We start from the raw sequence: 16,564 nt of genomic DNA on the forward strand, positions 1-16,564 counted from the left end.
GGGGTCACTGCGCAGGCGCGCGGGCGCCACGTGGTTCGCTCAGGTCCACGCGTGGGGGTCCCGAAAGGGGTTCCCGACCATTCCCGATTATTCCTAAACCTTTCCAAACCTTCCCCGCAGCGCTCAGCTGAGCCCCAGCACCCCTGGGGCCACTGCGGGGTCCCTACCAGGGGGGTGGGGACTAAATTGGGGGTGGGGGAGGTCCCTACAGTTGTCCCCATTCTCCTCCCCGCAAAGGACCCCCACCCGCCGATATTCCCGGGTTTATGGGGGGTCCCCAAATTTGCCCGTGGATGTGGGTGCTACTTCCCACTCCAGGGTGCTCCTCACCCTCTACTTCCTACAGTACCCCCACCCACCGGCATCCCTGGGACTATGGAAGGTCCCCTGAGTGGGGTGGGTCCCCCAAATTTGGGGTGGGGGGTCCTTTAATTTGTCCATGGGTACGGGGGGCTTCACCCCACCTCTTTTCCTTACAGGACTCCCCCCATTCCCATCATGCTGTTCCAGAGCTCCTGGGCTGTGCTGCTCCTCTGCACCACTGCTGGGTTTTTGGGGTGGCTGGGCCGTGCTGCCCCCCCCGAGAAGGTGGGGACCCCTCCCCCAGAGCTGGGGTTCCCCATACACATCCCCCTCAAGACAACCACGGGTGATAACCAGTTCCAGGATGAAGCCACATGAGATGTCACACCTGGACTCCTGTCACCATCCGGTGTGGCTGTGGGACTCCCTCTGGCTGGGAAATGGGGGTTCCCAGGTTCCCCCACCCTGGGCAGCCACTTTGCCTGGTGTGGGGATGGTTTTTGGGGGGTGAAGGTGAAATTGTGGGGCGAGTTCACACCTTTTTCCATTTTACACCCCAAACCCACTCCTCTGTCCCCCCATCCTGTGCTGGGAGCACCCAGGGGTGCTGAGGGCTTGTTTTGGGGTATCCATGGGGAGAACCAGCATTCCCCCATCACCACCCCCTAATATTCACCTCAGGAGGATCTGTGGGAGACCTGGATGAGGTCAGCGCTGGATGAGACCCCCGTGGTCCAGCTCATGGAGGACATCACCCACTGGATGGGTACGAGCCAGGGTTGGGATGCTGGGACATTCCCATATCCCACTTTGGGACTGATCCAACCTCTTGTCCCTCCCCACAGGGAATGTGAGCAGCTGTGGGGCTGCAGAGCTCCGGGAAGGACACCAGGTTGTCCCATTCAACCTCTATCAGGAGCAGGAAAGAACTCAGGATGTTCATCCCCAACTAGGTGGGAACACAGCAAATCCCATTCCCAGCTTTTTTTCAAATCCCATTCCCAGCTTTTTTTACACTGGGGTGCATCTTCCCCAGCTCATCCCACTGCTGTATCCATCTTTTCCACATGCAGAGAGCAACCTGGTCCTTCAGGAGGTGATGGAGAAGCTGCGGAGGGTCAACCAGAGCCTGGAGCTGATGCTGATGGTCTTGGAAGATGCACGAAGCCGGCTGGAAAAGCACCTGGAGCACCTCAAAGCCATCCCTGACCCAGATGGTGAGCGGGAATGGGTGCTGGAGGATTGAGGGGAGCTGGTGGGTGCCAACACCAGGCTCTTCTTCCCCCATCCCACAGGTCAGAGCCAAAGTGCCACCTCCTCCTGCATCCCACAAAGCTCGTACTTCGTGCTCCTGGTTCTCCTACTGGTGCCGGCGCCGCTCCGAACCATCCTCCTCTTCCTCCTCTTCCTAGCTTCCAGCACTCTCGGCATCCCGGCAATCTCCACCCTCCTGGTCCTTGCTGTGGCAGGTGGGGAGAAGTGTGGGGACATCCAGTTGGGGACACACAACGCTGGGGGTGCTCTGTCCTCTCCCAGCCTCTTGTTTTCCCACAGGGCATTGGCTGGTGGCATCCGCCTGCCATGGTGCCAGAAGGATCCAGCTGGTGGTTCCCCAGGAAGAGCCCCAGTACCAGCTCACCTCCACCCCGGAGAGGTAGGAGATGGCTGAGGAGGTGGCATGGAACCCTTGGGACCTGATGGGTCCCATCCTTCGTGCCCCACCCTGGATTTTCCACCCTGGAGCCATCTGGCAGAAGTTCCCAGGAAGGGACAGGACACATCTTGATGGTTTTCCTATGGCTTTTGGGCCCCTAATCCCAGCTCCTTGCCCTGTTTCTGCTTACATGTCCCATCCTGGGTGTCCCATCCTTGGTGCCTCATCCTGGATTTCCCACCCTGGATCTTCCATCCTGGGACCATCTGGCAGAGGTCTCCAGGGAAGCATGGGACATACCTTGATGGCTTTCCTCTGGCTTTGGGGCACCTCATTCCAACTCCCTACCCTATTTCTGCCATCCTGGTTGTCCCATTCTTAGATCCCCATCCTGGATGTCCCATCTTGGATGTTCCATCCTGGAGCCCTCTGGCAGATGTTCCCAGGAAAGGACAGGACACATCTTGATGGCTTTCCTACAGCTTCTGGGTACCTCATCACAGCTTGCTGACCTATTTCTGCTTGGAGAAGGGTGTGGAGAGGCTGGAGTGGTGCATGAATGCCATGGTCGTGGTGACACAGAAGCCACCAAGGTGATGGGACTCCGGTTTTCCTTCTTCCCACGCAGGGAATGTGATATGGAGCTGCTGCAGGAGGAGCTGGACAAGATGGAGATGAGCTGCGTGCGAGGTGAGAGGCGCCCACAAGGTGGGAGGTGTGGTGGCTGTAGGACACAGATCCAAAGCCCTGACATATCCCCATCTTGTGCTGGGACATGTGCGTTATCCCAGAGCGTCCCCAAGCTCTGCCAGGGCACGTGCCACCTCCCCAGAGTGTCCCCATCCTCCACCTAGGGACAGAAGCACTGGGAGGGTGTCTCCACCCAGGCCGTATTCTTTCAGAGCCCTCGTTCCTGGAGCAGCCCCAAGAGGTGGCCGGGAACATTCCTGGATTTGCAGGGCGGGTGTCACCTGTCCCCGGTGGCCGGAAGACAACACTGAGCTCGTGTGGGGTAAGATGCTGGGTGGGATGTCCCCAAGCTGGTCCCCCCAAAACCTGCTCTTGGGGGCCAGCTGGGTTTCCCTGAGGGTCAGGTCCTTCAAGGTTGGGGTGTCCTCACCATGGTGGCACCTCTGGGTGTGGGACAACCCACTGGGAGGTGGACAGGGCTGAAGACATGACACACAGGGAAGAATCTGGGGTGGAAGAGGGTGTCCTAAAGGATGGCCTAGGCACCCCAGGGGACAAGGGACATCTACAGGAAGTCAATTCTTCCCAAACCAGGTGACACCAGAGCTGGTCATGGATGTTGGGAAGCGCTGGGAGCCCAAACCCTGCAGCCCAAGGGCCAACATGTGAGCACCAACCACCCAGAATGTCCCTTGTCCAGGGCTTGGTGTCACCTCAGGGGGACACCCCACTGCTGGTGGCTTCCTGGGGTGCTGATGGGTGTCTCCTCTGTAGGTCCCCGTGCCAGGGACTCACCAGGGCCAGGCAGCGGTGTCGGAAGAAAGCCATTCCCGGGCAGGAATTCTGCCACATCCACACCACCAGCAGTAGCTTGGCCATGGATTCATCTCCCCATTTTTGACCCTCTACCCCCTCCCTGAGGGGTTTTAACCCTTTTTATGACCCTTCCAGATCCTGGTGGAGAACATGGACCCTAAGGATGCCACTGGCTGTAGGTACAGGGCGGATGTTCATTGTCCCACCCATTTTATGCTATTTGCATATATTTTAATAAATGCCACATTTACAGCTGGAGTCTCTCCCATTCTGGTCTCCCCTGTCCTGAGCCTGGGGGGCTGTGGGATCATGCCCATGTGCCAAGAACAACAGCAAATTCCCTGCTGCCATTTCCATGCCCTGGAATCCTGACTGCCTTCCCTTTATTATGCCTAATTGCAGGTAATTAGTGTAGCTCGTTAACAACTCAGAGCCACCACCCTCTTGGATGGCTCCAGTTGGCTCCTACCACTTAATTTGGGATCGTTTTGGGATGCCCCAACCTTCCTCCCCCCTGCCCTGGGCATCCCGCGCTGCTCCCAGCAGTGGGGCAGGAATGTGGGAGCTGCTCCCCGGGCTCCCATTTTTACTTTGGAAATGTCACTGTCACCCCCCAGCCCTGTCCTCTGCCCCAGCAAAGGACAACCCTGAGTTGAAGAGGATGATCCCGGTGCCGGGTGATGCCAGTCCCGGTGCCCGTCACTTCCTGGCGTTGGCATAGTTGGCGTTGAACCAGGCACAGGTTTCCTTCACAGCTGTGGAGGGATAAGGTGGGATGGGTTTGGGGATTGGGAGTGGATTTTGGTCATAGAATTATGGGATGGGCTTGGGGATTGGAACTGGAGTTTGGCCATAGAATCATGGGAGGGGTTTGGGGACTGGGAATGGATTTTGGCCATAGAATCATGGGATGGGTTTGGGGACTGGAAATGGATTTTGGTCATAGAATCACAGAATGGGTTTGGGAACTGGGAATGAATTTTGGTCATAGAATCACGGGATAGGTTTGGGGACTGGGAATGGATTTTGGTCATTTAATCAAGGGATAGGCTGGGTTGGAAGGGACTTTTTAGGTCTTCTCATCCAACCGCCATGCAAGAAGACACCTCCCAAGAGACCAGGTTGCTCCATGCCCCATCCAACCTGACCTTGGATATTTCCAGGGATGGAGAAAACACCACCTCCCTGGCCAACCCGTGCCAGTGTTCCACCACCCTCATTCCCCATCCAGAAAAGATGGACCACCTTGATGCCACCACAGCTGACAGCAGGGGGTAGGACCTCCAGTGTCTCCTGGAGGCCCCCCCATCTCACCTTTCCTGAAAGGTGTGAATTGGAATCCGGGCAGGTACCGCCGGAGCTTGGCATTGCTGGCCGTCTTCTTGAACTGCCCATCGGACTTGGTGGTGTCAAACTGGGATGGGAAGGATTAAGGAGGAAAAAAAGGCCTTGCTTTTGCTCCTTGGATGGGAAGGATCCTCTGGATCATGGTATCTCCCAGGGGAGCTGGTGGAAAGGGGGGGTTCAGCCTGCAGCGAAGGATACAACGAGCTCTCCTCTGAATTCCATGGCCTCTGTGATGGCCTCTGCCGCTTCCCGGATGGAGACTTCATCTTCCTCTCCCACTGTGGAGAAGGAAAGGATCATGGCTGTTCCTTCGTGGAGAGGGGGTTTCTGGGGGGGCAGCCAGGGCTTACCTGACAAAATGATTGGTTCCACCTCATCGTATTCCCGCAGGACCCAAAGGAAGAGCCGGGCCAGGTCCTGTGGAAGAGCAGACAACTCTTGGAGGGGGGTTACTGATGTCCCCCAGCCCTCCCATCCCAAGGGGACACAACTCTGGGGATGGCCCAGGCCAAACCAGGGGGCTTCAGACCCCTCTTTGGTCCCACCAGTGGGTCCTCCAGCCCCATTCCCCGCTTCCCAAGGCCACACCTACCAGGGAATAGATGAACTGTCTCCTGGGCTCACCCGTTCCCCAGACGGTCAGAGCAGAGCCGGACTCTGCAGGAGGAAGGAGCCATGACCACCACAGCCACCTTCAACCACCCCATGGAGCAGGTGGGAAGGAAACCACACCCAGTTTTCCCCCAAAAAATCCCTGGAAGTCCTGCCACCCTCACGTTTGGCCAGGTAGACCTTGTGGATGAGCCCCGGAAGGACGTGGCCATCCTCAATGTTGAAGTTGTCGTGTGGCCCAAAGACATTGGTGGGAATGACGGCGGTGAAGCGTCGGCCGTGCTGCTCGGAATAACCCCTGGATGAGAGCAGGGAGGGGATGGTGGGTGGGCTGTCAAGCCTCCCTCCTGCACTGATGTGCCCCCAAAAAACCCCAGCCAGCAGCAGCTTCACCTGCTGAGCCCTCCCCAGCTTCCACCGCGGCGTCATTTAAATCCTGGAAATCCCAGTGGATTCCCCTTGCCTTGAAAATCAGTGGGTGCTCCCATGTCCCCAACTCACCTATTTTGGACGTCAATCATCCTCTTGGCATAGGAGTAGCCGAAGTTGGAGCTATGAGGTGGCCCATTGTGGATCTGGGAATATCAGAGCAGATAAATGAAGCAGGGCAGGGACTTTCCCTGGATTTTGCGTGGGAATGGGAATTCTCACCATGGTCTCATCGATGGGATAGGTGGTCTTGTCCGGGAAGATGCAGGTGGAGAGGCAGGAGACCACCTTCTGCACCCCCGTCTCGTGCGCTGAGTGCAGGACGTTGTCGTTGATGTGGATGTTTGTCCTCTGGGAAAGGGGCGATTTATCAGGATCATGGGCTCAGGGATCCCCAAATCCCTTCAACAACAACTCCTTAATAACTCCAGAAACCATTGGAGCTCTGGTTTGGCTCCGGGAACAGAGCAAGCCACATCCCTATGTGCCCCATATCCCAGTTTAGGGAGTGCAGCACCCACAGGGATCCCGACAGTGCCCATTCCGTGGGTGCTCACCCAAAAATCCAGGTTGGAGCGGATGTTTTTGAAGAGGCCTCCGACCATGGCAGCCAGGTGGATGACGTGGGTGGGCTTGTGCCTCTCAAACAGGGCTTTGGTCTCGGAGCTGCTCCTGGAATGGGAAATTCTGGGGATTCAGTGGGGTCAGCAGAGCAAATTGGGGTTTTTCTGAGGAAAAACCCATTTTACTGGGAGGGGACGTGTTGGGGTTTGGTGGGGGCAGATTGGGGGGTTTCTAAGGAAAATCCCCATCTTGGGATGGGAAAATTTGGGATTTGGTGAGGTCAACAGAGCAGATTGGGGTCTTTCCAAGGAAAAAGCAAATTCTGGGAGGGGAAATTTTGGGGTTTGTTTGGGTCAATAGAGCAAATTCAGGGGCTTCCAAGGAAAAACCCAACTCACGTCAAGTCAGCGTCTCGGGAGGACACGAAGATCCACTCCTCGTCCGGCCGCCCCTCTCCATCGGCCACCACCTTCTCGATGGCTCTGCCCACCAAGCCGGTGCCACCTGTCACCAGGATGCGCTTGGTCACCTCTGTCATGGCCAAAACCCTGCAGGGAGGAGCTGGGGGGACAAGCTGGGATCACCTCAGGGTGCACCTCAGGATGGTCCACCCTGGTGTGGGCACCCACGAGCATCATCCGCATCCCAGGCAGGTGGGATCAGGTTTTGGGGGGGAAATGTCTGCATTTCTGGCAAAAAGGGAAGTGGAAAAAGGGGCGTGTTTGGCTGTGACAGGGCTGAAACTCCTCAGCTGGAGGCCACCTGGGCTGGGGCCAAACCTGCCACGTGGCACTGCCCGGCCTCTGGAAAGGGAGGGGCACCTGCACCCCAAAATGTGTGCCCCAAATCTCCCTGTGCACCCCCAAATCGCCTCCCAAACCCCAAATCTCCCGTTGCACCCCAGATCTATTCCTGAACTCCAAGTCTTGGGTCTGCACACCCCAAATCTCCTCCTACACCTCAGATTTCTTTCTGTACCCCAAATCTCCCTCTGCGACCCGGGTCTGCACCCCAGATCTCCCCCTGAACCCCAGATTTACCCCCTGCACCCCAAGTCCTGTGTTTGCAACCTAAACCTCCCCTGCACCCCAAATCCCAGGTCTGCACGCAGCATTGCATCCCACACCTCCCCTGCCCCTCAAACCTCAGCACTGCACCCCAAATCCCAGCTCTGCACCCAGTCCTAAGCCCCCTACGTCCCCTGCACCCCAAATCCCACTCCTGCACCCTAATCTCCCCGCCGCACCCCCTCCCAACCCACAACCTCCCACGCCCCCGCACGCCTGCCCTCCCCACCGTCCTGTCCCCCACTTTGGGGACCCCCCGCTTCTCCTCCCCTCAGGCCTGGGGGGGCTCCTGTCCCCCCCAAATATCCCTTAATGGGGTGAGGGGCGCGTCTCACCCTCGGTTGGATTCGGGGCCACTCGGGTGCACTCGGCTGCGCTCGGTTAAGTTCGGCTGCGCTCGGCTCGGTGCAGGTTCGGGTTGGGTCGGTGGAGGCTTGGCTGTGTTCGGCTACACGGGCTCGGCTCGTTGGGGGCTCGGCTAGATTCGGCTGTGCTCGGGTCTACTCGGCGGGGCTCAGTCGGGTCTCGGCTAGGTTCGGTTCCGTTCGTTTCCGCTCGGCTCGGTGGGGGCTCGGCTGAATTCGAGGTCACTCGGGTCAGCTCGTTGAGGACTCGGCTGAGTTCGTCTTCGCTCGTCTCGGTTCGTGTCGGCCCGGTGAGGGCTCGTCTCGGTTCGGCTGCGCTCGGCTTCTTCCGCTGCCGTCACGGGGCGCTGCCGCTTGGCTCATTGGGAAATGTAGTCCTTGCCCGGGGATAGGGGAAAGGCGAGGGAGCAGGGGAGGGGATTTAGGGACGGGGAAGAGGGATAAAGGAAGGGGCTGCAAGGAAGGAAGAGGTGCAGGGAAAGAGAAGGGGGTGCGGGTGGGGAAATGAGGTGCAGGGGGAGGGAAGGAGGTGCAGGGAAAAGGAAGGGGGGAAGGAAAAGGTGGTGCAAGGAAGGGAATGGAGGTGCAGGGACAGGGAAGGGTGGATGGGAGGGGGGTGCAAGGGCAGGAAAGAGAGTGGAGGGGGAAGGGAAGGGGGTGCAGAGGTTTTGAGGGGATTCATGGGAAGGGGTGCAGAAGCAAGGAAGGGGATGCAGGAAAGGGAAGGGGGTGCAGGGAAAGGGGGTTCCCAGTTCCCCCTCTTCCAAAGGAGGGTCATCAAAAGGGATTTTGATGTGAAAACGTTTTAATCACTTTTAATGCACTTAAGCCGAGATTAAAAATGAGCGGAGCTTTCCCCCAGATGGTTTTGAAGGCACCTTCTCCACCCCCACTTCCAGCTGGCTTTTCCTTTGGGATTTCTGTGAGGCAAAGCCAGGGCTTTGCTCTAAATTAAAATTTTGAAAGTGGAATTAAGGGAGACCCTGATAGGAATTCCCATTTTCCTCCCCCAAAGCCCTGGATAGCCCCAGTGTCAAGGAGTAGTAGAATATCAGTTTTTAACTCCTTTTCTCCTGGGTGAGACCTGGAAATGTGCCATTTTCCTTTGGGAGAATCTCAGAATCCTTGGGGATCTCCTTCCTGGGAGCTGGGGTGGGGGGGTCATTTTTCCCACCTTGCACATTAAAAGATGTCACCTTGTGCCTGTGTCCCATGGAAGTGCCTGTCCCCTCTCCCAGCTGGCTGAGCCCCACCATGTGCCCAGCCCTTCCAGGCCTTTCCCAGCTCCAAAATCCCCCTCCCAGGAGTCCTGGTGTTGTTCCCACCTGCTGTTTTACAGGATTCCCTGGCTGATCTCACCCACAGAGCCAGGGATGGACACTGAAGCTCTTTCTCCATGCCAGCTAATTTCACGTCTGTCCTACATCCTTCCTGAGACACTGAGGGTTGGCAAGAAAAAAACCTCATGTTGATGTTGGGATGAATCAGATCCAGCTGCATCCACGCTTCCATCTCACTTCGTGGTGAAATTATGGAATAAAAGGGTTTGGGTTGGAATAAAATCATTCCTGTAAATAAAAATCATCCCGTTCCAACCACCCTTCCGTGGGCAGGGACACCTTCCACTAGACCAGGTTGCTCCAACATGGCCTTGAACACTCCCAGGGATGGGGGGAAAAGCCAAGGAAGATTTTCCATGTGCTGGTGGGAGGATAAGATCTTCCTGCTGCCTCCTGCAAGTTTTGGGAGACTAATTAGGGATAAACCCGTATTTCAACCAAGGAATTGCTGGAAGGTGGCACAGCCAAGAGCTGCTGTGACAGCACTTGAATAACCACGGTGTTGCATTAAATGTAGTAATTTTGGAGCTTAAATATGCTAATTCTGGGGCTAATTACCAAAGAGCTGTTGGAGCACGAGGGAAGATCACAGGGGAAAGGGATAAAGTTGTTGCGACCACATGGGATGGACTCGTTTGTTAATGAAATATCACCCAGGCTTCTGATATTATCTAACAAGGCCTTGGGATTTAAGGATCAAAGCCTGGAGCAGACCCATTAGCTCATCTGGGCAGGGCGTCTGCGTGACATGTTCCAGAGGACATCCCAGGACCTTCCAGCCGGCAGGATAAAGCTTGGGTGGCTTGGCCAGATCCTGTTGGAGAACCGCTGCTTCATGTGAGGCGCTGTTTCCCTAACGAAGCTTGCTTGTGGGTGACCTATTTCTCTGGAACGGGCCTGGTTTTGGGTCCAGCCCCACTCCCTGCTCTGCCCTCCCCATGCCTGTAGGAAAGTGGGGCAGATGGGAATGAGATTCCCAGGTGCAGCCTGTCCCAGGTGGAAGCTGTCTGGGGATGGATGATGCTTTACAGCTGCAGCCGAGCTCCAGGAGCCCAGGTGAGACACACCAACTCTAAGTATCCCTTTCCCACTAAAATTCCAGCTTTGCGGCTCTTTTTTAGGGAGCAGCACATCAGCAGTGACCTCTTTTCCAGGCCCTGTCCCACAGGGTGGCCTGTGCCAGTCTCCATAGGGATTGGGGGTTGCTTCCCACAATGTGCAGCCCTTTGGCAATGGGAGTTATCCAAAAGCACAGAGGGGGAAGATGGGGATGGGGGAGATGGCCACAGATATTCCAAGAAACCCTTTTCATGGGATTGGGAGCAGCTGTGGCATGAGAATGTCCTTCCCATCATCATTTTGGATTTGGTCTGGTCAAGTCCAGACCTCGGGGGGAGGGAGACCGACCTGCCACTGCTCCATGATGGGGTTTGGCGTTATTTTGGGAGTGGGGTCCTGGCTGGGTGGCTGTGAATCCCATCAGGAGAGACACTGGAAGAGGTGCCACCTGTTTTCCCTCCAGCACACCTCACCTGGTTGGGGTGTCCTTGGATGGAGTGCAGAGAACTGGGCAGGGGGCAGCCTGAGGGACCTGGATTTCTCAGGGTGAATGGGAGAGAGGAATGTGGGCACAGGGCAGTGTGGATCTGAGCCTCCTCCCAGTGCTCCCTGGAACGCACGTGAGCTGACTGTGCCCAAAAAGAGCGTCTCTGGCGCAGGTTTGGGATGAGACAGGCTCCGGAGGATGAGGCAGACATCCCGCTGGGCCTGGCTGCTCAGGCATGTCCCAGGACCTTGGGAAGGTGAAATTCTGCTCCTGTTTCAGTCCAAGGGTTGATGTCAAGCTGGATGAACTCCAAGGTGAATGAATATAAGAGTACGGATTACTTAAATTTGTCTTTTTATGGATTAGACTTTAAGATAAGCTGAAGTTCGTGCCTTAAGGCCAACCAGAGGAAATGCACTATTTACACAAAATCAAGAAATAAAAGGGCCAAACAGATCCAAACCCATTCCCTCTCTCCTTTCCCAGCTCAGAGGCAGGGGGTGTTTAGTTTTGGTTTTAGGGAAGGGCTTTGTTCCTCAGCAAACTCTTCCTCTTTGAACCAAATCCAGCTGTGCATGGAGTTCTCCATCTCCCTGGGCTCCAGCTGCTCCAGAGATGTTATTTTAATTTGCTTTTGATGAATATTTTAGTGCTGCCAGTAGCCCTGGAGACTTTGAACTCGTGTGTCAGCCCAGAGCTCACCTGTTTGCTGGGAGCCTTTGTACAGTGAAAGAAAACACATCAAAGGAGGAGAAAGAGTGAACGTCACTGGTGAGAAGCAATTTAATTTGGGGAGGCCAAAGATCCTTATGACCCAAAAATCCATGTTGGAATGTCAAAACTGGGGGGGCAAAGAGGCAGGAAGGTGGTACGAGGGACACCATCTTCTCAGCAGGGTCACAGGCTTGTTCCTGCACCTTGTTCCCAGGTCTCCATGCTGTGCCACAGGAATCCACAGTGACTTGGTGGGAGTTGAGTCATAATGGGGACTCGCTGTGTGACCTCAGAGCAGAGGGTTGTTGGCTTGGGGTCACTGGCACGGATGATCCAGGGAGCCTGAATGGGGAGGAGGGTGGCCCAGAGACCCCCTGAATGGGACTCTGCAGTGAGGAGGGGAAGGGGGATCTCCATCAGGGATCTATTGAAGAGCTCATAACCAGGTGAGGTTCTGGCCTGGAGACTCCCAGAGAGGTGGAATGGGGACTGTCCAGCCAGATGGACAATGCAACAATGACCATCACCTGGGTCAGCTGAGGAACCCAGAGAAAGGTGTGTGATGACCTGGAAACCATGGTTACCAAGGCCCTTGCAGGAAGAGGGGACAAGGACATGGGCACTCCTTCTGTGGGCAGTCCTGGCACCCCACTGAAAGTGAAGATGGTGTCACAGAGACTGCAGGGAGCAAAGTACCTGTGCTGGGTGGAGCCACAAGAGCTCTGGTAGAAGAAAAGGAGGCACCTCAGGCTTTGCTGCAGGAAAACTTTATTGACACAAAAGAATGAATAGACAGGAGCAGCGAGAAGAAGGGAACCCGTGGGAGGTAGAAGTAGGGCGACCATCATGCAAATTACTATGCTTGCAGGATCTGTTACCAGAGCACCAAGCTGATGGTGTCAGGAATGGTGCTGAGGGCCCTTAGCAGATGTAGCCACCCCTTCTGCCATAGCAGCCCAGGCCTCCCAGCCCATAGCCATAGCCAAGGCCGAAGCCAAAGCCTCCAGAGATAGGCTGTCCCTGGGCACTGAGTTCACTGCCAACAGCAGCCGAGGAGGTGGATCCAACGGCGGTGTTCTGGGGGAAGGAGGTCATGATGGGTCCTGGCAGGGTGACCAGAACAGGGGAAGGGTTGATGACAACGTGGGAGTCCTGGCATTGCAGGGCACAGGGCTCGTTGCAGCTGTTGGCCAGCGGGGTGGGTCCGCAGGGCTGGCAGCGGTTGTAGCAGGCCATGGGTGTGGTGTGGAGGGTCCCTGGAAGAGAGAGAGGAGTGAGGCAGGGCAGGGGTGTGGGGGTGTGAGGGGCGGTGATGCAGGAGGGTGAGGGAGTGTGGAGGCTGTTGTGGGGCTGTGGGGAGGCGTGAGGGCTGCTGAGGCTGGGGCTGAGCGTGCTGGCAGAGAGAGGTCAGGGGGTGCAGGATCAGGAGGGTCAGGGACTTGAGACTCACCTGGTTGTCAGCAGGAGCAGAAGGAGAAGGTGTGAGGAGAAGTGTGTGAAGGAGAGAGGCTCTGGGCCGGCTTTTATGGTGGTTGTGGAGGGGCGGGACAGCCTTGTCCCATGGCCTTGGGGCATTTTTCAGGCCTGGCGAGTCCTGAGGTGGGGAGTGTTTTCCTTCCCACAACTCTGCCGTGTCATGTCCTGCTCTTGAGGTCATGACCTTGGCAGTAGCTTTTAAATGCGAGTATTAGAGACTAAAGGCTGCTGGTGGTGATGTTTGTCAAGGAGTACTGAAGACGTGACCAGAGCTTTGGAGAGGTGGGATGTCATCAGCGTGTCAGTGGTGTGCTGTGGCTTTGTGGGTGTGTGATGAAGAGGGACCTCATTCCCCCACAGCCACGTCAGGCTCATTTGGGCTTTGCAGCTCTTCTGGGGGTGATGGCTGTCCCCTTCCATCACATTCTCTCTCTCCCTACCCTGTTGCCAACTTCCTAAACCTGTATGTATGCCAGGCTTTTCCCGCTGGAGATGGGAAAGCAATTCCTGTAATTTAGGGATGCCTCCCATACTCCCATAGGTCTTCTGTTGGTTCATTAGTAGCTGGTGAAGGATAAAGAGAACAAGATGTGTGAGGTGCTGCTGACAGAACTGGGGACATTCACTTCTCAGAAAAAGAGGGTTGACCTTGTTGCTTTCTAGAGGTACCTGAATGGAAATCATAACATCAGTTTTGTCTGGCTCAGCACGGCGAGTCATGATGTGGGGAATGTTTTCCTTCCGACAATTCTGCAGTGCCATGTCCTGCTCTTGAGGCCATGTCCATCTGCCTTTGGCGGCAGCTTTTAAGTGAGAGTTGGTATTTGGGAGGATTTGCATGGAAGTTGTGTGTCAGAGAAACCAGAATATACAACAGAAGCCTAGGAAAAATATGGGTGTCATCAGTGAGGTCATTTTGTGTACTTGTGTGGTTTAGTTTGTGGGTGTGTTGTGAAGAGGGGCCCCGTTCCATCGCAGCCCTTTCAGGCTGTCCTGGCCTTTGCTGTTGTGCCATGCATAAGGAGCTGCCCCTTCCATTACAGTCATTCCTCCTTAAAGTGTAAATATTTGAGAGCAAAGTTTGGTGTTCATGGCACATGTCCAAGGAGACTGAAGATGTGACCAACACTTTGGAGAGATGGGGTGTCATCAGTGAGGTCAGCCTGTGGAACTCATGTTTTTGTGTTTGTGGGTGTGTTGTGAAGAGGGGCCCCAGACTATCCCAGGTCTGTCAGACTGGTCTGGGCTTTGCATCTCTGCTAGGTTTGAGTGCCTGGACTCTTCTATTCCACATGGGCAGTTGGACTGTTATCCCCTCAGCGAGTTGGCAGATGATGGAGTGGCTGAGGCACAACTTGGTTGTTCCTCCAGTCAGAGAGACCTGGAGGCTGAGGGTTAAAGGAATCTCCTGCATTTCAAGAGCAGGAGATGTGAAGATCTGCATCTGGACAGGGATAGCCCTTGGCCCTGGCTCATGCTGTGGGCTGAGAGTCTGGAAAGCAGCTTGGCTGAGCATGACCCTGTAATGCTGGGGGAGAACAAAGGTCACAGTGGAGCTTTACTTCAAAGGGTGTCACCAGTGTCCATGACAGATTTCAGAAAATTCTTCCCCTGATATTGGGAGAGGTCTTCCTTTTAGAGCACTGGTGGGTTCGCATGTGGGATGGTGTGGACAGTTCTGGTCTCCACAGGTGAAGAAGCCCAAGGGGGTAGTGAACTGTGATGAATGGATGATGTAAGTTTAAATCAGCTCCTGTCTGTTGCCCAGACCTCTGGCAGCAGGCAGTCGCCTTATTGAGGTGGCCAACACCCCAAAATCCACTCTCATCCCCAAGTTCATTAAAAATGGCTGATTTGGTCTATTATAAAATGAATTATTTGTTAATAGACACAAAACTAACAAACATAAGACTTAGACTATTACTACACAGGGATAAAACAAAAAGACAATACTAGTATATACACGTGGATTTAAAGGTACCATTAAAATTACAGCTAACTAAGAAATAGTGTAACTTAGGATTCCATATTTCTTACCATCCAATTCTTGATGGGGTACACATCGAAGTTCTTTCCCTCAATTTCCGGAAAAGTAGCCTCAAATCTGCATCCAGCTTTGGGGAGAAATCTCACACGTTCCAGAGGAATGTGAAAGAGACTTCTTCCTCTGTGATAATTGTGTGTGCTTTTGTGGACATAAGAACCATGTCCTTTGGTCAAGAATATCTCTTTCATCTCTTGCTGTATTTGGGATAAGATGTTGATTCTTAGCTGGGGTCCTGAGCCCTTTTGGTGCCAGAGATACCCCATGCTGGGCCTGTGACCCACCTGAGTTATCTCTTGCATGTGCACCAGCCATCTGTGGTAGAGAGGGGGTAGACGTGTCCTGCCACATGAACAAAGACCAGTTGAGGACCACCAGATACTGCAAGGGCTGGAGAATCTTTCCTAGAGGAGAAACTGCGAGAGCTGGGACTCTCAGGAGACAAGGATGTTCAGGGGGTGTCACGAGTGTGTGGGAGCCCAGCTGTTCTCAGCACTACACACATGAAGGAAAAGGGGGAAGTGCACAAGTGAAAACAGATGGAATTCCATGGGCAAAGGAGGCAAGAATTTTTCTGTGGGTGTGGGTGGTCACAGAATGTAGGAGATGATGGGGTCCATCTCCTGGGAGCTCCAAAACTGAACTGACCCTAGTCCTGGAAATCCTGCTCTTGCTGGGCCTGCTTGAGCAGAGGGGATGGAAGCACTGGCACTCCAGAGTTCCTGCCCAAGTGGATGCTCTTGTTCCTCTGTTGACTGGGAGGATTCAAGAGTTCTGATGGGGAGAGAATTTTTCAAGTGTGCATGGACATAGAGAGACTTGGGCGAGCAGTGCCATGGAGAGAATTGTTGTGCCAAAGCCTTTGGTGTGGCAGGTGATGGGATTGTGTCATGTTCTGGAAGGTCCCCCCTCTCCCCCATTTCCCATGTCAGCCTTGGTTGTTACTGGTGGTGACCTATTTAATATGAAATGTTCTTTGCTCCTTTTGTATTCAAGACAATGGCCGGTTGAGTGCAGGCATTGCGCAGGGTGAGAATGTGAGACTGTTGGAATTCAGAAAGAAGAGGCAACTCAGGTTCTGATGCAAGAAAAATTTATTGAAGTGAAAGAATGATGAGAAAGAAGAAGTTGACAGGATCCAGTGTGAGGTGCAATTAGGGCGACCATCAGCTGATGTGTTTTCCTTGCAGGAGCTGCTGCCAGGGCACCGAGCTGGTAGTGTCAGGGATGGTGCTGAGAGCCCTTAGCAGATGTAGCCACCCCTTCTGCCATAGCAGCCCAGGCCTCCCAGCCCATAGCCAAGGCCAAATCCACCAGAGATGGGCTGTCCCTGGGCACTGAGTTCACTGCCAAGAGCAGCCGAGGAGGTGGATCCGACGGCGGTGTTCTGGGGGAAGGAGGTCATGATGGGTCCGGCAGGGTGATCAGCACGGGGGAAGGGGATGACAACGCTGGAGTCCTGGCATTGCAGGGCACAGGGCTCGTTGCAGCTGTTGGCCAGCGGGGTGGGTCCACAGGGCTGGCAGCGGTTGTAGCAGGCCATGGGTGTGGTGTGGAGGGTCCCTGGAAGAGAGAGGGAGTGAGGCAGGGCAGGGGT

At 55.1% G+C, this 16,564-nt stretch overlaps 4 protein-coding genes across 4 annotated transcripts; 1 reads left to right on the plus strand and 3 right to left on the minus strand.

Moving 5' to 3' along the window:
- The first annotated feature begins 220 nt into the window (after nt 1-220).
- Nucleotides 221-3,060, plus strand: LOC104692592. Its single transcript, XM_039550005.1, has 9 exons — nt 221-588; nt 985-1,069; nt 1,149-1,256; nt 1,377-1,520; nt 1,599-1,772; nt 1,858-1,957; nt 2,340-2,446; nt 2,586-2,647; nt 2,860-3,060. The coding sequence occupies exons 1-8, from the start codon at nt 499-501 to the stop codon at nt 2,633-2,635; spliced, it is 858 nt and encodes a 285-aa protein (XP_039405939.1). The 5' UTR covers nt 221-498; the 3' UTR covers nt 2,636-2,647; nt 2,860-3,060.
- Nucleotides 3,061-3,672: 612 nt separating this feature from the next.
- Nucleotides 3,673-8,236, minus strand: GFUS (GDP-L-fucose synthase). Its single transcript, XM_039550004.1, has 11 exons — nt 7,818-8,236; nt 6,814-6,976; nt 6,409-6,523; nt 6,074-6,202; nt 5,924-5,997; nt 5,587-5,720; nt 5,403-5,467; nt 5,161-5,227; nt 5,009-5,088; nt 4,778-4,877; nt 3,673-4,218 (listed from the first exon to the last, which is right to left on the minus strand). The coding sequence occupies exons 2-11, from the start codon at nt 6,951-6,953 to the stop codon at nt 4,163-4,165; spliced, it is 960 nt and encodes a 319-aa protein (XP_039405938.1). The 5' UTR covers nt 6,954-6,976; nt 7,818-8,236; the 3' UTR covers nt 3,673-4,162.
- Nucleotides 8,237-12,192: 3,956 nt separating this feature from the next.
- Nucleotides 12,193-12,958, minus strand: LOC104692590 (feather beta keratin-like). The gene is made up of 2 exons (XM_039550075.1): nt 12,898-12,958; nt 12,193-12,703 (listed from the first exon to the last, which is right to left on the minus strand). Exon 2 carries the CDS (start codon nt 12,681-12,683, stop codon nt 12,369-12,371), a length of 315 nt encoding a protein of 104 aa, XP_039406009.1. The 5' UTR covers nt 12,684-12,703; nt 12,898-12,958; the 3' UTR covers nt 12,193-12,368.
- A 3,252-nt stretch (nt 12,959-16,210) lies between these two features.
- On the minus strand, nt 16,211-16,510 carry LOC120411771 (feather beta keratin-like). The gene has a single exon (XM_039569890.1). It carries the CDS (start codon nt 16,508-16,510, stop codon nt 16,211-16,213), a length of 300 nt encoding a protein of 99 aa, XP_039425824.1.
- Nucleotides 16,511-16,564: the final 54 nt, after the last annotated feature.

Source organism: Corvus cornix, chromosome 2 (genome assembly GCF_000738735.6).
Source record: "Corvus cornix cornix isolate S_Up_H32 chromosome 2, ASM73873v5, whole genome shotgun sequence".
NCBI classification, from domain to species: domain Eukaryota; kingdom Metazoa; phylum Chordata; class Aves; order Passeriformes; family Corvidae; genus Corvus; species Corvus cornix.